This window comes from Lagenorhynchus albirostris, chromosome 10 (assembly GCF_949774975.1).
Source record: "Lagenorhynchus albirostris chromosome 10, mLagAlb1.1, whole genome shotgun sequence".
NCBI classification, from domain to species: Eukaryota; Metazoa; Chordata; class Mammalia; order Artiodactyla; family Delphinidae; genus Lagenorhynchus; species Lagenorhynchus albirostris.
The window spans coordinates 71,223,509-71,246,647 of NC_083104.1; the positions used below are offsets into that span (position 1 = coordinate 71,223,509).

General features: G+C 48.0%; 1 protein-coding gene across 19 annotated transcripts in view; it reads right to left on the bottom strand.

Moving 5' to 3' along the window:
* The window catches only part of TRERF1 (transcriptional regulating factor 1), a 572,147-nt gene that overhangs the window by 34,572 nt on the left and 514,436 nt on the right, over window positions 1-23,139 (bottom strand). For all 19 annotated transcript variants that reach the window (XM_060162908.1, XM_060162912.1, XM_060162911.1 and 16 more), the window contains 2 exons: window positions 1,703-3,364; window positions 242-288 (listed from right to left, as the gene is read on the bottom strand). In XM_060162908.1, the coding sequence (XP_060018891.1) occupies window positions 242-288; window positions 1,703-3,106 (1,451 nt within the window). In that variant the 5' untranslated portion in view covers window positions 3,107-3,364. The remainder of the gene's footprint in view (window positions 1-241; window positions 289-1,702; window positions 3,365-23,139) is intronic.

Below are 23,139 nucleotides of genomic sequence, written 5' to 3' on the forward strand. Positions count from 1 at the left end.
TAACAGTGGTTGAGTGCTTACTGTGTGCTAGGCACATGGTAATCACACCAACCCTCTTGGAGCGACTTTTATTACATATGATACAGAGTAATGATAAGCGCTCAAAAACAATAGCTGCTCTTATTATTCTTATAAATTTCTTCAAGGAATTGACTTTGAATTTGGAAATGAATCATGAGACAGTTCAGGGAAACCTTCCAGTCTCCCCAAATGCCAACAAGCCTCCATGCATCCATCCTACCTTGAGTCAGGGGACCCTGGCTGGGCTCTGCCATCAGGTAGGTGCATCTATTTTGAGCCATGCAGGACACCAGAAGAAAGAAGAAAAAAAAACAAATGTGTTTCTGATGGGAGGAGTCCTTGAGCGGCAGGAACCCCAGGGCCTGCACACTTCTAGGATTCTTTCCGCTCTCTGCCTCACGCTGACCGGGCTCACAGATACACACGCCCTTGCCCTTCCACACCTGAGGCTTCCAGAGTAATTTCCCCTGATGCTCCCTGGCTTGGGGCCACGGCCCCTCACGGAGCCCCACCAGCCACAAGCCCACTGGGACTCAATCCCCCACCTCCTTCCTTCCTGTTCTCCCTGTCCACCTACTCTGTACACAGACAGGCTCCATTCCCGAATGGAGGGCTGGACGACACAGCCTCACGCTGGGAGACCTCAGCTCTGGCCATGTCATCTTATTCTTATATTCACTAAGTCTCTCAGTTACTACAGGCCTGAGTCTTAAACAAAACAGGGTCAAGGGGACTTCAACCTTCATCGGAGCCCTCTCTCCATCTACCCCAGTCCTATTCAAGGTGCCCTCCTCCCCCGACCTTGTTGTCACTTAAGTGTAGCACTTGGGACACGCCAAGGTCTGAACGGTGCCCAGGACACAGTAGGCAGTTTTGTGATCAAATACATTTTGGAAATAATCAAGGGTTAATAACCGTCACCCTCAGGCTGAATCTGGCCTGCAGACATGGTTTGCTTGGCTGGACTGTTTTAAAAAATCCTAAGGATGTCATTAGATGGGACGTCTGCTCTCTAGTCCACACAGTCCTTATCATCTCATACCAGGCCGTTTTGCTTACTGACTTTACCTGCCTAGATCCTGTGGGCAGCTAAGGTTTTCACCTCTGCAACGACACAAGGTATCCCCTTGGGGAGATTTGCAGTGCACATGAGCATATTAAAGGCTCTGAGAAGCCCAGCAGCACTGCAGCCTGTTTCACTTTAAGAAACCCCAAATTTGTTTATCCAGAGAACCCATTCCCCTCCTCCCAGCAATATCCATTCAACATTCTACAGAACTCCTATTCTGGGCATTAGACTTTGAGATAGGCTATCATAATGTGGTCTCCCTCCCAAAAGGGGAACGATTTCATAGGAAATTCCCTAAGGATACAGACTTAAGGGGCACCAGACACGGTGGTGGTCCCTGGGCACCTGATCAGGCCTTGACCATTACATGCATCATTCAGGACCTGATACGGTGTATTGGCCATCTCCTTAGTGAGATTGTAAGCTCTATGGGCAAAGGACTGAGTCAAAATTGCTTTTGTATTCCACAGCGTCTGGCTAACGTTTGTGGAATACATAAAGAACAGAAGTGTTGGAGGGGTTTGGAGAGCGGACTGGGCACTGCATAGACGCAGCTCTGGCTGGCCCATGGGCACACTGAGACACCAGGAGAAACAGCCACTGTGAGAATACCTGGGGCCACACGGCACTGGGAGACGGCTGCTGGTGCTGAGGCCCCATGTTGTTGAGGTGGATGCCACTGGGGGACAGGAGCGGCCGGTGGGGGAGCACACTGCTGACCCGGTTCAGGTCCGAGCTTGCTGCGTCACCCATTCCTGTATCTGGAGGCCCCAGGTCCCCATGGGAGCTCAGCATGGCCTGGGCCTGCCTGTCGCTTGGATAAGTCTTGGGCTGACCGTCCTCAGGCTGCTGGTGCTGGGGCAGGTGGCTCTGCTGGTAAATGGGGTGGCCGTAGGGCTGCTGGGGCTCCTGGTAGTAGTACTGGGGCACGGAGCCCAGCTGAATCAGCTGGACAGCGTGCGCCTGCTCCGGGGTGTACTGGTGGGGGTCCCTGTGATAAGAAGGGGGCTGCAGGTGCATCTGTGGCTGCCGCGACTCTGGCAAATGCTGCATCATGGGTGAGGACTGGTAATACTGAGGTATCTGCATCGAACCCTGCCGCTGCTGCAGCTGCTGGGGCTGCGCTGGGCAAATCTGCTGCGGCGGCGGCTGCATTTCTTGCGCTGACATCCGCGGCTGCCCGGCTTGCTGCTGCTGCTGCTGCGGGTAATACTGGTGCTGCTGCAGCTGCTGCATGTGCTGGGACAGCATCTGGGGGGCCTGCAGTGACTGTCCTCCCTGCACTGGCATCTGGGCCAGTGGCTGCTGGTAGTCATAATACGGGTGCCCTTGGCCTGGGTGTGGCCCAACCTGAAGGGCTGGTTTGGACAGCCCGCCAGTGAAACCAGGGTGAGGCTGCTGGGGCACCTGCTGGTAGCGGGAAGGGAGAGCCGGTGCTGGGGGCTCCATGGGCTTCTGGGACAGCAACTGGCGGAGGGCGCTTTCAGGGGCTCCGTCCATCACCGCTGACTGGGTGTGCAGCACCTGGGCCATATTGTTGACCTGAATTCGCAGGTTCTGGTTGGCAAACACCTGGGTGAAAGAGTCTAGCTTGTGCAGGACACCGCTGGTGAGCTTCTGGGTCCGGATCTCGCTGGCCTGGGAGTAGGTGTACTGGTAGCCATCGGTGGGCTCCGCCTGGGCTGGAGATCCCCACATCATGTTCGAGTTGGTCAGGTTGCCACGTAGCTGGACATGGTTTCCAGGCCCTGCATGGCCTGCCCACCCTCCCTGCCTTGAGGTGTCCACTTGGCCAAGCGTTTTGGAGCCAACAGGCAAGCCCAGACCATCCCGAGTGTCTTGAGGGAAGTGGGGGGAGATGGGTGATGCCTGAGGGGCATCCATTCCAGCCCCGGGGACTGTATTCCCATAGTTGTGGTTCAGCCCACCGTGGACGCCAAGTGGTGGCTGTTGGTAGAAAAGGTTCTCACCACCGTGGGCCACGTGATTGGTCTTGTACAGTTGCTGATCCCCCATGCTGCCTGCCTTGATCGTGAACGTCCAGCCACAAAACCATAAAAAATGATCAATGACACAAACCCGAAAGGACTGAAACCCTGAGAAGCAGAGAGAAAGCGTCCACACTACTCCACGGCTGACATGTCCATGACTGTGGCTGGAGCCAGGTGTTCCTGTTGGCCTCTACCACGCATGTGCAGGGCCGGGGGGTTTACATCCTCACCCGGGCTGAGGTACGGACCAAACACCACGGTGGTGAAGAGATGCTGCTCACAACTGCAAGACAAGATGCAAAGGACAGGAAAGGATTTACTTGGATGTTTTGCAATGAGCTACTGTATCTACCACAACCCATTATGGAAATAAACACAAAACAGGAGCCTGGGTTAGAAATAGCCAGTTTCATACATGTCACTCCTTTACACTGATTCTGCAGATCCTGACCCCCCATGTGAGATATGAACTCTCTTACTTTCAAGCCATTGCTCCATGGCTCATTAGTTCATTGATTCGTTAATTCATTGTTTTGCTCACTGATTAATTCATCCATTCTTCTGGAACCCTGCTATTGAAAGCCCAGCACTATTCTAGGTCCTGTAGGGGATATAAAGAAGCTTAAGACATTCCTTAATCAATTCATCTGGTCAAAAAATACTTACTAGACATAGACATCTACTAAGTGCAAGACACAATGCTAGGAGGTCATTAAGACATGGGCCATCTCTCAAGGAGCTTACAGCTAGAAAAGGCAATTGGCCACATGAATAACTACAGTACAAGGAGGAAAGAGATGCATGTAATAAAAAGATAAAAAATAACAGATAAGGAACTCATAGTCTGGAGAGCGTATTTCTAGCAGAAGAACAGAACCGGAGACAGTTTCAAGGAAAAGCAGTACATGTGTCAGTACACAGCTACCTGCCTCCTTGGGGTCCCTGCTCAGGGAAACATCTGTGCACAGTGCTGACCACCTGGTCGGAAGCCTATGATGTGGCCTGACTCAAAAAAATAGGCTGGGCCAATCAGATTCCCTCTCTTAGAAACATGAACTAGGAAATTTTGAGTGACTGGTCTAGTCTGATCTGAAGCCATACAGGTTCCTCTGTGAACTTCAAACTGGGGTATATCAACCCCAGGGAGTACACGAAGACTTTCCAAGCACTATACACACACATTCAAAGCTTTAAGAGAGTCAATTTCCAGATCCTCAACTTCCAAAATAACCCTTTTCTAGAACTGATGGGTGACAGAATTGCAGGACATTTGGTCCCGTCCAAAACATCCAAGAGACATTGGGTCTGTAAGGTATTTGGTCCACGTCAAAAGGTCCCTGAAATTTGGTCTTATCCAAAATGCCCATAAAGCATATTTGGTCCATGTCAAATGGTTTTGGACAGGATCAGATGTCTGCTAACCAGTGACAGAGGTGCAAGTTGTCCTTTTACACCTGCTCTTTCACAACAGCCCTCCTCCTTTACAAAAGAAAGACAAACTTCTTACTCATTCCATCCCAAATCTTAACTGGGCTTATGCCCCAGGGATAACTCCCCCAGCCGCCACACGAGAGGGCACAGAACATTGAAAGTGAGCAACACTAATAAATAAGTAGTAAATCTTCTTTGCAAGCTGGGTGGTTTCCAATTCTTTTTTTCATTAGGAAGGCCTAATAGAAGTAATTATAATATAATTGTTAGCCATAGATCACTATGTGATTTTTGGTACATAACTCAGAAGCAGATCAAGAACTGAGTTGACCCTGCTTTAATAAAACTTGTATTTTTATCTATTAGTTTATGTGAATGAGGGTTTTTCAGTGTTTACATCTATATAAATGAAAAATGGAAATACAATCGACGCTGATCCTTGTCTCATATCTCATGCAACAAATAGTATTCTTCCATGGCTAAATAAAAAAACAGAAGAGATAACCCGGCACAAGCAAGATTTTATCTCTGGACCTGGGTGCTAACTGCACGGTTGTGCTCACTCTGTAATAACCTGAGCTGTACACTCAGACCTCGTCACATACATGCATGTATGTTATACGTCAATAAAAAAATTACTTAGCCAAAACATGGAAACAGCCTAAATGCCATCAACAGATGAATGGATAAAGAAGATGTGGTACATATATACAATGGAATACTACTCAGCCATAAAAAAGCACGCCATTTGCAGCAACATGGATACAACTAGAGATTATCATACTTAGTGAAGGAAGTCAGAAAGAGAAAGACAAACACCATATGATATCCATTATATGTGGAATCTAAAATATGGCACAAATGAACCTATCTACAAAACAGAAACAGACTCACAGACATAGAGATCAGACTTGTGGTTGCCAAGGGGGGAGGTGGGGAGAGAGAGGGATGGACTGGGAATTTGGGGTTGGTAGATGCAAACTATTACATTGAGAGTGGATAAACAGCAAGGTCCTACTGTATAGCCCAGGGAACTATATCCAATCTCCTGGGATAAACCATAATGGAAAAGAATATTTTTAAAAGAATGTGTATGTGTTTAAAACAGTCACTGCTGTACAGCAGAGATTGGCAAAACACTGTAATTGAATCAACTATACTTCAAACAAACAAACAAACAACCCCAAAAAATCCCAAAAGCAAACAAAAGAACAATGTATTTACATGAAAAAATATTACTTTGAAAAGTCTCCAGCATCACCACCTAATGTACATTTTCAATGTAATTTTAGTTTTTATGTTTATTAATTATTTATCCAAATTAGAATATATTTTGTTGTTTTGATTGCCTGCATACTATTAATAATCATAATTATACCTCAAACACGAAGAAAATTTTAGTATTTAGAACTGCCTGATTTCAGGAAATTTAAAAAGTTTTAACTTCATATGAAATTGTTACCGCGAAATGTGACCGGGAAACAAACGACAGAGTTTTAAGCACAAAAACATATTACATATATTACATTAGGGTAAAATTCCACAGGGGAAGTGAAACAGAAGTAAAATTTCAAGGAGAAAAGGGAACACTGACTATTAACGAAGAGCGTGTTCATGCATTTTTAAAATGGATGATGGTGGGTGTCAAATTCCTACGGTGTTTAGATTCCACTGGATACATTTAAAACAGTGATGCAATCGTTTTACTTAAAAATCTCAGTGTTTACAATATACTGGAAATTGCATCTTTGGCAGACGTATAATAAAAAATGTAGATGTAAACTTAAAAATGTGTGAGAGGGTAAATGGTTTTACAAAATCCTTTTATGGGGGATTTTAAGCAGAAAGCTTGAAGACCACTGCAGTAGGCCTCCTCCAACTGGGAGCAAGCCTGAGTTGGTCTCTGTCCCTTTCGGAATGACAAGAGAAGGAGATGGACTTTCAAGATGGGGGGTTTGGTTTGGTGGAATGAATGCTGGAACAAGGGAAGCAGTGGTATGGGACAAAGGTTGGCCAAAGATGGCTGGAGCAGATCCTGAAGGTGAAGTGATGCGGTGAGCCTTGAGGACTCCCAGTGACCACTCCCGGCTCAGAGGGTCTGAGCTCCTGGTCAGCTGCCTACTCCACAGTTCCACTTTCAGGTTCAAAGCAAACTCATTATCACATCCCCCCAAATGGATGCTCCTCCAAAGTCTCGCCCTTGACTCTTCCTTCTCTCTTAACCAACCACCACAACCCAGCAATTTACTTCCTAACGTTTTCTTAACTGCACCCATTTTTCTCTGGTTCCACTACTATAACCCTAGTCCAAGACACCATATCTACCTTCTGCACTCTTCCAACAGCCTTCTGATTGGTCTCCCTGATTTCAGTCGTGTTCATTCTCGAGACAGCAGCAGCAGAATAAACTTTTCCAAACATAACTCTGCCTCCATCAACCCACTGTTTAAAACCCTTTCATGGCATCTTAGCAACCTTAGGTTAAAGACCAAAATCATTAACAAGGCCGACAGGGCTCCGCGGGGTTTGTTCCCAGCCTCACGATGTACCCCTCTTCTCCTTGTTCTCCAACACCTCCCCATCCCCACCCCCCAGCCACTGTGGTCTCTCAGTTCCTTGAATCTGCCAAGCTGCCTCCTACAACAGGACCTTTGCACATGCTGGTCCCCCAATTTGGAGAGCGTTCCCCTTCCCCACTCCAATTCCTCATCCAGCCAAGTCTTGGGCAACCTTCAGCTCTCGGCCCAAACTATACTTTCTTGGAAAGTCTATCCTGACACCCACCCCCAAGGCTACATCAGGGTCATTTCTTTTATGTTCTCATAAAACCATATTTCTTTCCTTCAGACCACTCTCCTCAGCCTGTAATTGTACTTCCACCAGGGCAATTATTTGATTAATGATCTTTCTCTCATTAGGGCAGGGACCAAGTCTGTTTTGACCTATGATTCTATTCTCCAAATCTACCGTAATTCCCAGTATATGGTAGGCCCTTTGATAAGAATTTGTTGGTGGAATGGTAATATCGTTGAATGAATGAATCAATAAATGAAAAAAATAATAATGATCAAGCGTCCCAATGAATTGATATACAGAAAAAGATATTAAGTGTAGGCTGAGCAGATATTAAATTCTCATGAAGAATAGTTTGATTTTACCTGGATCCTGATGGACAAATAGGGTTTACAGAGGTGAGGGGACCAGGAAGGGTATTTCGGCTGAGGGAACAGCATGCACTAAGGCATGGAGTCAGGTGCAGGGGTCCATGCTGGGGACCATGTCCTTGTCAGGAACTCACTGATGATCAGGCTGAATTTGTATGGTCAGGGATAACTGTGAGGCCTTAAAATGATGTCCAGTAGTGTTATCCTGTGGGGATTAGGCCAGGCTGCCTGGCTTAAACCTCGCCACTTAACCTTCCTCGAAAGCTTTGCACCAAGTCACTTCCCCCGGGAAGAATTACTTGTTGAAACTCATCAAACCCTGATGATGATCTGATTCTGCGTTCCTCCATCATGCCCCTGTGGGGGGAATGGAAGCTAGATAACTTTACTTCTGTTGACCTGTCTGCTTTGTTGTGTTCCCAAACTGCAGGGTAAGAGAGATTCCTTTGTGTTCTGAGTTACAGGAATCTATTCTTTATTTGTTCATATTTTCTGAACTGGGAATGTAGTTTATTTATAAAGCACCCTAGAAAGTAGGGAACCCTAGGAAGTCAGAGGGGAGCTCCCAAAGTGTGGTTCCCAGGCCAGCAGCATATAACATCACCTGGGAACTTGTTGCAAATGCTGACTCTTGAGGCGCACCTAAACCCACTGAATCTGGGGGGTGGGGACCAGCAGTCTGTGTTTAATGAGCCCTCCTGTTGAGCTTGATGCCCTCTCAAGTTGAAGGCTGCCTTAGAGGTCAACTCCCCACATTCAGAGGAACAAGTTGAGGCCCAGAGCTGTAACTGCTGGACCTAGAACAGTACCTGACGCACAGCAGTAGGCAGTCAAGAGTCATATACTCCTGCCCTGCCACAGAGAACAGACTCGAGGACACGGCGGGGGAGTGGGACGCTGGGACAAAGTGAGAGTGGCATCGATATATATCCACTACCGAATGTAAAACAGCTAGTGGGAAGCAGCAGCACGGCACAGGGAGATCAGCTCGGTGCTTTGTGACCACCTAGAGGGGTGGGAGGGAGGCTCAACAGGGAGGGGATATGGGGATATATGTATGCATATGGCTGATTCACTCTGTTGTACAACAGAAACTAACACAGTATTGTGAAGCAGTTATACTCTAATAAAGATCTATTAAAAAAAAAATCATATACTGAATGAGAGAAAAAATGACCTTCCTAGGAAGATGTACGAAGGTAATAGCAAGACCATGTGCTACTTATTTTACGTTAAATTTATGTATTTTTTGAATAGGTACTATATTCACATGGTTCAAAATTCAAAAGGTATAAAAGAGCAGACAAAAGACTGGAAATCATCCTAAATAAATACTTGAAAATAAAGTGAAAAGTTAGAGCAAAAACTTTAAAACAGGTATCTGCCCAAAGTCTTCCTCTCAGTCTTGTCCCCAGATACCCAGCCCCCCTCCTGGGACAGTCACTCAGGTTCCTGTATATTCTAAAGATATTTTATGCTCATACAAGAATGCTTGTACACACCCCCACCCCTACCCCCTTTACACAGGCAGTAGCACACAGTTCAGCATCTTGTCAAAAGGCTGTTTTAAACAAATCATTTTAAACCTGGAAACTGTTCTTCTAGGTGGATTAGTCAATCCCACAGGACTGTTATAATACCAACTCAAGATTCAAGTCTTTGTTATTTTTCTAATAAGGTAACTGATTTGCTCATTATGTACAACACTTCCCATTGGGTAATTGGCACCAGGAGCTTTTTCATTCATGAACAAATGAACAGAACTACCGCTTTCACATTTCTTGGGTCAAGTCCTCCCTTATTAGAGCAAGGCTCCAGGATTCTGGATTCAGTTCGACAAAAAAATTGTCTGCTCAGAATCTGAGATGCTCTCTCTGATCCCCCTGAAGCATTATAGTCAAACGACCTGCTTCGGAGCCCATCTCCCCACTGTCTGTCCAGTCATTCCAAGGCAGGGACAGCATCCTACACATCTTGGGTCCCCAGTGATTGAGACACAGTAGCTGCTCAATAAACACTCATTGAGCTGAAATGCCAAGCCAGACAAATGAGACCCAAAGCACTTCACCCCTAGATTTCCATGCTTCTGACATGGACAAAGGGCCAGAATTTACTATTTTCACAGGGCCCTACAGTGCCAGGTTCATGGAATGCTGTACATAATAATAAGGCTCTACAAAGATGTTTTAGCAAGGGGCTTTTCTGTACAGGGCCAGCTAGTAAATATTTTCAGCTTTGCGGGCTAGCTAGTAAATATTTTCAGCTTTGCAGGCCATACGATGTCTGTCATAACTCTGCAGTTGCAGCGTGAACGCAGCCATAAACCATATATAAATGAATGGGTGTGGTCGTGTCCTAATACAACTTTACTTATGGACACTGAAATTTGAATTTTATATAATTTTCACATGTCAAGAAATAGTGTTCTTTGTCTGATTTTTCTTTAACCATTTAAAGATGTAAAAAACCCTTCTGGGCTCACAGGCTGTATAAGGACAGTCGGGGGCTGGATTTGGTCCCAGCCATAGTATGTTGACCCCTGTTCTAGTGCATCAAAGTTCCCCTCCCCTCCCCGCACACCCCCAGGGGCACTAGGAGACGGGGCACAGTCTGCAAGGAAGATATCTGTCCAAAAGGACCATCCTTTGAACCAGAGAGAGAGAGAGACGGGTGGGGGGAAGAGAGGAAGTTGACTTTGGCCAACGGCTCGGCAAGACTTGTTTGCTTATAATTCAGAAGGGTTAACACCCTGCTCCCGCCAGACCACCACTGCTTGTTTGAGGAAAAAAAACCAAAAAGATTTTTCTTTTTCTGACACTGGGCCATCCTTCAGAGACTATATACACAATTCCCCAAGTGACTTGGCTTCGGTTTTCGTCAAGACTTCCTCTCAGGTCTGTCAAAGGAGCTTAACTTGGATTCTCCTGGGATTCTGCTCCCCAAAAGAGGCTGAAGCCAAGGGCAGTTCTCCAAGACATGGGTTCATGGTTCATGGTCTCCTTTATAGCAACGTTGTTGTTCTAAATGTTTCTGATTAGTCTTCTAAATAAAGCCAGTGGGTGTTTTATAATCCAGTAACCCAATTACTGTGGATCAGTTCTGCCAATGCCAGAGATTAGTGCCGAAATCATCCTCCATGTAGAGTGACTGGCGCATCCTTGTTCCTTCCCGCCCCACTGCTCCCTGCCCCGGGTCTCACGCTGACTCTCAGCCCCGGGGCGGATTCCCAAGGCTTCCTTTGGACACCAAGAGACATTTATTTCTCCATCTTTCAGTAGCACCCTGTAGCATCCATTGCTTCCTCCGAGCCCCAGGAACCAGGACATGGAGATGGGAGCTATTTCACTTTCTGGTGTGCAGACCCTCACTGTCAGTGCTCTCTCCTCTGGGCCAGCAGTCCTCTACCAGGGAATTAATAACATCGTCTTCCCCCCGTGACTGCCACACCCCGCTTCCCTCCCGCCCTAGCTGGCATGGAGCAGTGTGAACGATGCTGAGGACACAGGAAGAAAAGTAGGGGACTCAGGAGTCTAGGGTGGCTTCCTGGAGGAATGGTCTGAGTGGGCCCTATTGATATATTCCCGGATACAGTTTTTCAAACCACCCACCTTGACAAATGGCTAGGTCTGGGTGGGGAGATTAAGAATATGGGAAAAAAAAAAAAAAAGAATATGGGAGTAGCCAGAGGTTGGCAAGAGGTCTGCGGAAAGAAGGGAGGACAACGGAGACACCTGAAGAAGTCACACGTGAGTCCCTGGGTGACCCGAACGCTGACTACTTCATAATCACAAGTTTCTCCTACGGAGTTGCTGCCAGGAGAATTTCAGGAGCAATGTGACCGTATTCTGAAGACCTACTTTGTGCCAGGAGATCTGACTAGGTCATGACGCCTGGCCTCAAAGCCCAGAGACTGGCATCTCTACCCGACCTTATGCTTTCCTGCAAACTCACAAGGAGGACCTACTGTACCAGGACTCTGCTAGGGGAGATGAAGACCCGCAAACCTGTGTCTTGAGGCCTATAGTCTTGGGGGGCAGGTGCCAGGCTTCCTAAAGATCCATGACATTTCACAAAGAGGAGGCGGAAGAAGGCCTGGCAGGGGGGCGAGGTCACACCAGCCAGGACTCAGGAGGCACCGTGGGCAAATCCTTGCCGCTGGGGCCTCAGGGAGGGTCTCAGCGGGGTGGCCAGCTGGAGTGGTTTGGGCCAGGGTTGCAGGGAGGATCCTCCACTCCTGCCCCCAAGGACTTGAGGCTCAGACCTTGTGAATCAGCACTTGGAACTACAACCGAGGAAAGGATCACCCTCCCTACAGCTCTCCTGGGCAGGGTAGGGCAGGGCAGGGCTGGGAGGTTGGGAGGCTTCCCTCTGACACAGCCCCAGGGAGTGTGGGGTAAAGACGGAGGGGAAGGGGGTGGTTGGCGGGTAGATCTGGCGTGAGGCTCCAGCCCCAGCATCAGGGCAAATTATAAACCTAAGAAAACACAAGTCAAGCACCGGAGGGCTCTGCTCCTATCACTCAAGCCCCACACCCAGCGCCCTGGGCCGAGCTGAGCTGCCGGGAGGGCCTCCAGCAGGTCAGCAGCACAGACTGGCTTCCTCTGCAGGGGATGGGAGCCGGGTGGCCAGCACTGTGCCCTGGGACCGCATCCCCAGTGCTGCCCAGGATTCCAGCTAGGCTGTGCGGTTAGAGGATCGATTCCCAAATGCAGCAGCTGGCTCGGCTTCGGTCTGTGACCTTGAAGACATTAGACTGTACAAAAAACAAATGCCCCTTCTTTCTGGAAAGCAGCTCACAGTTCACTGGGTAACAAAGTCTGTGATGCTCCCTTGTGTGTGAAATAACTGCATGAAGGTTCTCGTGCTCGGCTGTCTGTCAGTCTCTCTCGGCCCTTCTGTCTGCGGTTCAGATGGGAGGTACCCCGGGTTATGACGTCAGAGCCACACTTGGGCATCCTGTCAACACAGGGCCCCATTCTGGGGCTATGCCAAGGCCCTTCTGGCTCAGGGTTCTAAGACTTTGGGGGGAATTCTGAGAGTCAAGAAACAAGCCAGAAAGGAGGACCTCTGATGCCTGGGGCTGGAGGCCTTCCCACCGGCACGTCTTGAGTCACTCCCTCCTCCAGGCCCCTGTGGACCAGGTTCTGGCGGATCATCCTCACCCTGCCCCCACCTTCCCAGCGGGGGTGAACTCTCCAAGGGCAGCTGGAGGTGCCTCTCGCTCATCTCTGGGACCCAGCCCGTGCCTCACATCTGGCACTACGCTAAGCAAGTGTTTGCTTGAGGGAGCCAGACAGAGGACCTCACAGCTCCCCTCACATCCCCCGTCGCCCTGGAGCCCCTGGACTGAGGTTTGACTCAGTGACTTGGCTGCCCCTGGCGATGTCTCCTTTGTCCTAGTGCCAAGTGAGGGAGGCTGGCCTTCTCAATCAGATGAGAGGGGCACCCTGAGCGAGCTCCCAGGGCCCGTGGGAAGTTGCTGAGGGAGGAGAAGCAAAGGGTGAACAGACCCAGGGATTGAATTGGGAAGACATCGTGCAGGAGACAAGCCGATGGGAGCTGCCGAGACCAGTTTTGTCAGGAAGGTCTTGTTCCAAATGATAGCAAGCGCCAAGATCGAGGAAGAATGCCTGCTTTAATTTACAGATGCTTCTGGGAATTCAAGTATTATTACAGAAGAAAGTTGGAAGTGAACATTCACCTGAGATTCCCGCTGTTGAAGTTCTGCGTGCGATGGTGGGAGGGCCACAGAGCTTGGCTTCCGTCTACCCAACAGCTACTGAGAAGCCTCAGGGAATCAAGAGGGTGTCTTGCCCTTTTCTGGGTTTGCTCCCTCCTCTGGTGATCCTTTATATCCCTCCTGGGAAGCCCCCAAGCCTGTCTGGACTCGCTCAAGACAGATATCCCATTTGTCATTGGCCCTCATCATCTCACTGCCTCAATTTCTTGCCAAATAAGCCTCCCTCGGCTGCTACAAGACCAGAGGGCCGAAGTGATGCATCCACCAGGGGCCCCGGCAGCTGAAGTGAGCAGGCAGACATGGGGCCCCTGGAGCCTGGGGGCCTCGGGGAAAGTGAGGACCAAGCCCTGGATGAAGGATCTGCAGGCCCAGACACGCATCCTTCTGTTTGTGTGAAACGCCACTCCTCCAGGCCAGTCCTCAGACCAGAACCAGACCAGAACCTTGGGTGTTCTATTTTTCAACCAATGCTAGATTTTAAGTTCTTTAGGAGCAGGACTATCTTCATACCTCTGCCTTTACATCTCTCTCTCCCTTCTCCACTGTGCCACGAGCAGTGTGTCACTCAAAGCAGACCCACTCGGTGTTTATGGAATGCAGCCAACAAGTTTGTCAAACTTCTCTTTCTCTTTTGCATTCACAGGTCACATCTAATGAACTGATGTATCTAACAGTAACAAGGACAACGGGCACAAGTAGGTTTGGGAACGTAGCTGATGCTCACTCAGCCCCCAACCTCATTTGGGGCAGGGGGTGCTATGTGTGTGGGTGTCTGGGAGAAGGTGGTGAGGTAGGAGTTGGTTAAAGACTCCTGTGTCTGCATGTGAATGTGCCTTGGGAGCTTCAATACACTACAAAAAAGCATGATGTCAAAAAATCTAAAAACAATAAATGCTGGAGAGGGTGTGGAGAAAAGGGAACCCTCTTGCACTGTTGGTGGGAATGTAAATTGATACAGCCACTATGGAGAACAGTATGGAGGTTCCTTAAAAAACTAAAAATAGAATTACCATATGATCCAGCAATCCCACTACTGGGCATATACCCAGAGAAAACCATAATTCAAAAAGAGTCATGTACCACAATGTTCATTGCAGCACTGTTTACAACAGCCAGGACATGGAAGCAACCTAAGTGTCCCTTGACAGATGAATGGATAAAGAAGATGTGGGACATACATACAGTGGAATATTACTCAGCCCTAAAAAGGAATGAAATTGAGTCATTTGATGAGACGTGGATGGATCTAGAGACTGTCATACAGAGTGAAGCAAGTCAGAAAGAGAAAAACAAATATCGTATATTAACGCATGTATGCGGAACCTAGAATAATGGTATAGATGAACCAGTTTGCAGGGCAGAAGTTGAGACACAGATGTAGAGAACAAACGTATGGACACCAAGGGGGTGAAACCGCGGTGGGGTGGGGATGGTGGTGTGCTGAATTGGGCGATTGGGATTGACATGTATACACTGATGTGTATAAAATTGATGACTGATAAGAACCTGCAGTATAAAAAAACGAACAAACTAAAAAAACAACTAATACTGAACTTCCTTTGGTTTATCTGTATGGAAATATGTTAACATAAATGTTTCAGACATTACATGAAATTTCTAAAAATCTTATATGTTCTGGTATAATGTTATAAGTCATAATTCTAGTTATTACTTTAAAATGTATATCTCAGAAGTAAGTAAATTTCCTTGTCAGTTGCATTATTATGAACTTTCCTCAAATCTTTAACCATGGTCATTTTTAAGTCCTTTGTCATTTACAGACAGTTCTGGGTGTACTCTGATGCTTTTGCAAAAATGTTCCTATAGAAGGGTTTCATCTTCAAGGAATTCATGGAAAAGACTCTGACAAGTACAGGTTTCTGGTAACTGACTATACTCCTGAACTGAATGAATAAGCATTTTCAGAACTCTAATGGAAAACTGATGGATTCATAAAAGTGCTAACAAAAGATCAAGATGAAAAAAAAATTAATTACATGGGACTGAGGGAACTGATGAGAATGATTATAATTTTTGTGACTTTCTGTTTGAAGTAAAAAAAAGAAAAAATCCCACAAGGACTCAGAGGCAAAAAGTATACAAATCAATTTTCGCTGCAAAGTAAAGGAGCTGTTACAGTGGAGGATTACTGCACTGAATGTCAATATTATGACATAGTATGAGTGTGTTTCGTGTTTGGTAACTGCAATCATTGTTGCTTTTGTTGTGGTCATCCATTTACAATGCTTGGTGTCAGTTTATTTATCTCTTGTAAAAATAAAATACAGTGTGTGTGTGTGTGTGTGTGTGTGTGTGTGTGTGAAAAAAAAAGATGTGGCACATATATACAATGGAATATTACTCAGCCATAAAAAGAAATGAAATTGAGTTATTTGTAGTGAGGTGGATGGACCTAGAATCTGTCATACAGAGTGAAGTAAGTCAGAAAGAGAAAAACAAATATTGTATGCTAACACATATATATGGAATCTAAAAAAAAAAATTGTTATGAAGAACCTAGGGGCAGGATGGGAATAAAGACACAGACCTACTAGAGAATGGACTTGAGGACATGGGGACGGGGAAGGGTAAGGTGGGACAAAGTGAGAGAGTGGCATGGACATATATACACTACCAAATGTAAAATCGATAGCTAGTAGGAAGCAGCCGCATAGCACAGGGATATCAGCTCGGTGCTTTGTGACAACCTAGAGAGGTGGGATAGGGAGGGTGGGAGGGAGGGAGATGCAAGAGGGAAGAGATATAGGGATATATGTATATGTATAGCTAATTCACTTTGTTATACAGCAGAAACTAACACATCATCGTAAAGCAATTATACTCCAATAAAGATGTTAAAAAAAAAAAGAAAACAAAAGTCATGATGTCGCTGAATGACACCTTCCTGCACTGTTCTCTGTGCATTTCTGCTTTTTTGTTGTTGTTGTTGCGTTGCATCGCTTGCGGGATCTTACTTCCCCGAAGAGGGATAGAACCCGGGCCCAAAGAAGTGAAAGCACTGAGTCTTAACCACTGGACCGCCAGGGAATTCCGTCTCTGTGCATTTCATGTGTTAGTTATGTGTCTTCAGGTCAGGCACAGACCCTCTGGGGGCCAAGAGTTGGATTCCCCATGGTGCTCAGAGCAGAGCTGGGTGGTGTAGGGCCTCGGTGAACATTTTCGGACATGAGTGGAACTCTTTTTTCCAAAGGCCTTCAAGGTAGGATTTCTGACAAAGCTGACATCTAGACATCACATTTTAGGAAAAGAATGAGGAAAGGCAGGTCTCTAAGATCTCTTTTACGTGCCTGTTTAACCCCCAGAGGAGCTGTTTGGGATAGAAACCGCCAGCCCGAGCCCCCAGCTGCTCCTGGCCGAGCTGAACCCCCCAACAGTTTAGGGGGCATGTAGAACCCACTGCGTGCCAATGGGGGAAGAGGCCAAAGCCTATGACTTGAACCCAAAAAGTGTCTGTCTCAGCAGATAACTCTAATCTCCTTCACAGAGAACACCGGGGGACTGCAGGTATTTACCACCTCCACTTCCTGACCCTCAAACAAATGTCCATCCCTCCACCTGTGCTCTAACTCCTCTCTCTTCACTCATCTTAAATACTGGAGAAACATGGGACCCCCAAGAGCTCACCTCCCCCACTTGCAGTAGGCTATCAATTCCTGTTGCCGCCTCCTCTATAGCATTCCCTGACCATCTCCTCTCATCCCCACTGCCTGGTCCATGGAAGAGCCCTTTATAGCTGGTCCTGCCCCCTCCAGTCTACTGTCCACTCAGCAGCTCTGTCCACGCCACCCTTCTGCTTCAAACCACCCACGTGTCCTCTGCCCACAGGAGAAGCATCCAAAGAGCTCAGGCTGGCACAGGGAGCCCCTCATGATTTGGCCTCACCTCCCTTTCCAATGATTTACCCAACCATTCACCCATATACACTCTGAGCGCCCCCCCCCATGGAGCCACACAGAATCTCCAGAATACTGGTCCCTCTGCCTAAAACCCCCTTTTTCCCATTCTCCATCTTCTCAACCTACTAGTTCCTGTTCAAACTTATCTTTTATGAAGGCTTCCTTGATTCTCAGCCATTCAATGTAACGAGGTATTTACTGAGTGCCCACTATGTACCAGGGGACACCACGAGGCGGTTGTATGACATGGTGTCAGCTCTTGTGGTGTCAGGGGCTTGCCGTCTGGGGTAGGGGTAGTGTCAGACAATGACAAATCTATGACTGCGATGAGTGGTTATAATAGAGGGCTCAGCAGGAAGGTCAGGGAAGGATCCTCTGTGGAAGTCACAGTGATACTGCAATCTGCAGGATGAGAAGCACTTAAATAAGGAAAATAGAGTGTGGAAAGCTGCCTCCCAGATAAAGTCAAGGATAGCACAGGCAAAGGCCCTGTGGCAGGTGGGAACACGGTGGACACAGGAACTAAGAGAAGGCCAGAGTGGCCAGGATAGGAGCATGGCAATGAAAATGGAGAGGGGGCAGGGGCCAGACCACCCCAGGTTCTTGAAGGTAAGGAGTTTTATCTTTATACCAAGAGCAATGGGGAACGATTGAAGTGTTTGGATGTGTGTATGTGATGTATGATGTATGTATGTGTGTGTGTGTGCATGTACAAGCATGTGTGACTGATCAGATTTCCATTTTGAAAAGGCCACAGGATAGACCAGAGGTCAGCAAACGTTTTCTGTAAAGGGCCAGAAAGTATATATTGCAGGGTTCACAGCCAGGAAGCAAAATCGAGGCTATGATGTAGACGCTTACAGAGTAAGAGAAAAAACAAATTTCTGCAAACTTTTTGAGGCAACTCAAAATATAATAGTAATCGAGTACAATTTAATGTAAATAGATCTACTAATGAGAAGAATGGACTTATTTTTTACAGGGATAACATTTTGCTTAATTGGGTTCAAAGTCAGTGCCGCGTATCATCAAATGTTTACATGCACAAGCCATGTTTAGCTCACGGGCTCTACAAAATCAGGCAGTGGCTGGGTTTGGCCCATGGACCATAGTTTGTGGACCCCTGGTCAGAACAGACTGGAGGAGGGTGAGTGAGGATATGGGGAGCGGGACTCGACTTAGCGATGGTCCAGGCCAGGCAGCTTGGATGTGGGTGGTGATGGAGGGGCATCTGGGGGTGAAGCTGATAGGACTTAGTGATGAGACGGCCAGGGGGGTGTGGGAGGGAGGAGTGTCAAGATGATGCCTAGATTCGCATCTGTGAAGACGGAGCACCACGAAAGCTGTTTCACTGGAGCTGTCACAGAGGCAGCTGGACCGAGGGCTCCAAGGCTCAAGAGAGGTTGGTGAGTCCCCTGACACGGGCAGTAAGTGAAGGCAGGGATGGGAGGAAGAATGCCTGGAGGGCAAGTGAGAATGGCAGGACTCAGGTTGCGTGTCTTTATTACACCCCTTAGAGCACTGGTCCCAGCTGCTTTATCCGCATCCACCATCAAACTGAGATCTCTTCCAAGGAGTGCCTCATCAACTCTGTCTACTGCGGTCAGCATAATACAGGGCACCCACTGGGTGCTAAGGACACAAAAGACGGAGAGAAAGAGAGAGGAAGGGGAGACCTTTTGCTTCCACAGGCTCACATGGAGAAGACCCCCCCCCCAATTCACAATGGAAGCCCACTTCCCATTCCTACCCTAAGGGCTGACCATCTCCCTGGCTAACCTTCCACAGGAGCTGCTTTCCATAGGGGTCACGGGACCTTCCCCAAACACTTAAAATCATTCAAATGTGTGCGCGCGCACACACGTACACACAAAGCTCCTCCCCACCAACCCTTGCCACATGATTTGTGGTGATGATGTACTGACAACACGCCCATCAGCTGTCAGCTCAACATGTCTGAATATTATGTTCCCTCACCCAGAACATCTTTTTTTTTTTAATTATAAAAAAGTTAAGTGGCAATCCCACTCATAACAAGGAGGGGAGAAAGGGAAAAAAAGCCACAGGTTAAAGAAAATCAATTTTTCTTTTTTTCCCCCTTTCTTTTTGTTCTCTTTCCTTTTCCTGAGCAGAAGAGTGAGAAGCTCATGGCTCCTTCTCTCCAACAGCCCTGGCACGAGGAGGTCAGTGCTGACATGGAGAGTGACCCGCCCTGGAGGCCGTGGGTGTGTCTGCCTGACGTCAGTGGAGCTCACAGCAGACCCGTCCCCCGGGGCCACAGCCACGAATCCTCTGGCCCACGTGGAGTCTCTGGTAGGGACATTGAGGAGTTCATGGGAGGGGGTGCTTGTTCTCATGGCCGACAGTAACATTCTGGAAAGCACTGGACAAAGCACCGACACCCACTATCTTACTCTGTCCCCACAACAAGCCGGTGAGGTCAGAATTGTTTTCTCCATTTGAAAGATGAGGAAATTCACATGCAGGGGACGATGCACTCAAGGCCACACAATTGTGACGAAGGGTTAAACCTCCAGCCCTCTGATGCCAGGATGAGGCTTCTCTGATACCGTGCGGTGTCCTTCATTCACCCATCGCAGATCTGAGTAGCATGAAGCTACTTCCCCCTAGCTGGACCCCTGCAGCGCTCTCCACGTTCTGAAGGGTCAAGGAGAGCCGGCTTATACCCTGGTATAGACACGTCCTGGCCATCAGCTGCAGGCAGCCTCCAACCCTCTAGCATATAGCCGTGAACTTGGAAGTCTGAGAAAGAATGTGATGCACTTTATACCAAAAACCCTTTCTCTTTCCAGGTTTAAAGGGCTAGCTTCAGCTCTCTGGAAATTTTTTTTTCTTGAACTCATCAGGAACTTTTCTCACTGGAGAGAAACACATGGATTATGTGGCAGGCGTTTTCCTCACAGAAACACCCGAAGTACTGGGCTCTGGAGTCAGAAGACCAGAGTTCAAATCATAATGTTCCGGCAAAGTGAGAACCGGGCAGGCTGATCTCATCTTTTTTTGGTTTTTTGGAGCCTAAGTATTGACATCTGTCAAAGAGGAATAACACCACCTAATTATTCCAGGTTTTTGGTGAAGATTAAACAGGAGAATGTTCAGGACATGCGTGGTGTCCAGGGAGAACTCACAAAGTCTCACCGCCTGGGTGGGGTTTCTGTTGGTTTGTTTTGACTTGAGTACAGTTGACATCAAGGCTCAATGACTCAGTCATGATTGAATACATTTGGTTATTTGTTTCCTGGGCAACCTTCAGCCCTCCCTTTGTTTCAGTGAGCAGCACGGTGCTCAGGGGCAGAAATGGCTAGAAGTGGACACAGGAAGGAAGAGAGAAAACCCACAGTCGTGTGGGCCCTCCTTGACATCCTCTTGAAAGCACCACTGCATCAGAGGACATTCTCCTTTATCCCTAAAGATCCAGCGTCACCGTGGAAAGGCTGATGTGCATTTAGCATACTGTTCACCAGGCAGAGGAAGAAGCAGGAGGATACAGATGCCCATGTGACATGCTCATGAGGCAGACTTGCTTTCTGGGGCAGGTGGGTCCCTGCGAGAGAGGCCTGTGGATCTCCATGGGTCAGTGAGACTTGGAGGTGCCTAAGAGGGACTCAGTGTGGCCATGAGTCAGGCCAAGCTCTCTAGTGTGGTTACTGGTAATGAAGGGGGTGTTCTGTTCTCTGGGGTCTGGCTCTCAAGCTGCTCAAGACCCCAGGAGAGGGAAAGAGATGTAATTCTTGAGTGGCCACCTAAAGGTTAGGAATATTTGTGGTTATGATTAAAGCGAGAAGTTGAAAGGTGCTGCCCCAGTTACCCGGAAAGAGACATTTCATTCCCTCCACGATACCAGATAAGGAAATAATCTACTTCCCTTCCTGTTGCAAGGGGGCCCCCAGCTCCCAGACTCCAGGAAATTGGCGGTAACTCTGTCTGTATCTGCCGTTTCCTTACTTTCAGTTACAGCCTCCTGGCCTGCTTAAACAACGGCCCCCTTTAAGGAACGTGGGGCACACTGTCTGGCAAGGCTGTACCAAGGCAAGCCTGGGGCGGCCTTGGTGCCCACATCTGCCGCCTGATCTGACGGGCAAATGAGACCCTTCCTGGTGGAAGCTCCGAATCACTCAGTGTCCGTGCCAGCCTCCCAGAAGTTAGGGAGAAGATGAAGCCAACCCTTAACATGTGGGGGGCACCCTCCTACCCAGTCTTTCTGTGAGGCAGCCCAGCAGGAGGCTGTACTCCCATTTTGAGCTAAGCTATGGACGCTCTGAGGGGGGAAGAGATTTCCAAAGGACCACACGTGCCAGGAAGAAGCCAACCTGAGGGAGACAAGAGCAGAGGTCTCCGGTCCTCGGCCAAAGGTACCCCCCAGAACCACAAAGGACCACCACTAAAACAAGAGCCTCCTCGTGCCTTGAGTGTTCTCCAAAAGCGCAAACAAGAAGGCAACAAGGAAATGCAAAGAAACAAGCCTCTATTTATTTCTATCTCACCTATAAAAACGTCACAAAAACGTCTCTGAATTGCTTCCATTTGCCCTCCTGCTTCTCCCCTCCACTCTCCATCTTCTGGACCTAAACCAAGCCTCCCCCTCTCCTCTGGATCATGTGCACATAGATTATCTCCCTCTTCATGGGACACTCACAGGAAATTTAAACATTCTCAGACGGGGCTCTTCTAAGCCCACTTCCCCTGCCCTCCACCCCCTACCCAGTTGCTGCGTATTCAGGAAATGCAAACCCAATATAAAGATAACCCGGGCCAAACAGAAAAGGAGACTGGCCCTGCGACCTTGTTGGGCAAATGACTTCCTCTCCCTGCATCTCAGACTCAGCATCTGCAGAATGAGGAGGCTGGACCTGACAGACTGCAAGGAGGTCCCTCTGGCTCTGACCAGCGAGGGCTTAGCTGGGTGAACCTCCCAGACCCTGCCTGTCTCTGGGACACCCAGCAACCTTGAGGCAGGATACTGAAGCAGTATGGTTTTCCACCACTGACAGCCGATCCCTAAGGACCCTGGCCCCCTGGGGGGAAAGAACACTGGGAATCAGGACACCTGGATGTCCATCTCGGTTCTGCGGTATTTTGGTAAAGGAACTGAGTGAGTGGGGGAGGTTATCAGGGCAGACTTAAGCTCAGTTAGAGTGTTTTAATTTTTTAAAAATAGAATAATCTATATGACGAGTGTAATAAAGATTATGAAAATGTTTTTAGAAACAGGACCACCTAACAGCAAGAAGGAACAGATAGTCAGTCTCCAGAGAAGCATCTAAAGACTCAGCTTAGAACTTATTTCTGTTGGATTTTATGAGGCCATGGCAGTATATGAGTCCCGTGCCTGGGGCACCTCCTTGTTTCTCTATTCACAGTAACCCCGGCTCCCCAAACTCCTCACATACTCCCGAACATGATGTGTCCCGACTCCCTAGTTCTGCAAACCATCTCCACATCTGCATCTGGGACAACCCCTTGTTTCACTGCGCAGGACTCAGCTGACAAGGAGAACTCAACCTGGGGTGTCGCCCATGAAGAATATTTAATCTACCAGTTGAGCTCCCCATGGGCGAGGCCAGTTGGATGGTGTAAGTAATCAATCTTGGCTCACAGCTCTGAGTAACTAGAAAGGAGGAGGGACAGGAAGCATGAATCATTATCTGGAGAGAGGCCGTTAATAGACTTTGAGGTTTGCACGCAGGGTGGGGATGGGGTGGGGTTGGGCCTGGCCCCTCAGCTAGGTCGAGAATGTCGGTGGACATCGTCTTGGGAGTCAGCTCCCTCCCTAGTGCAGCAGCAT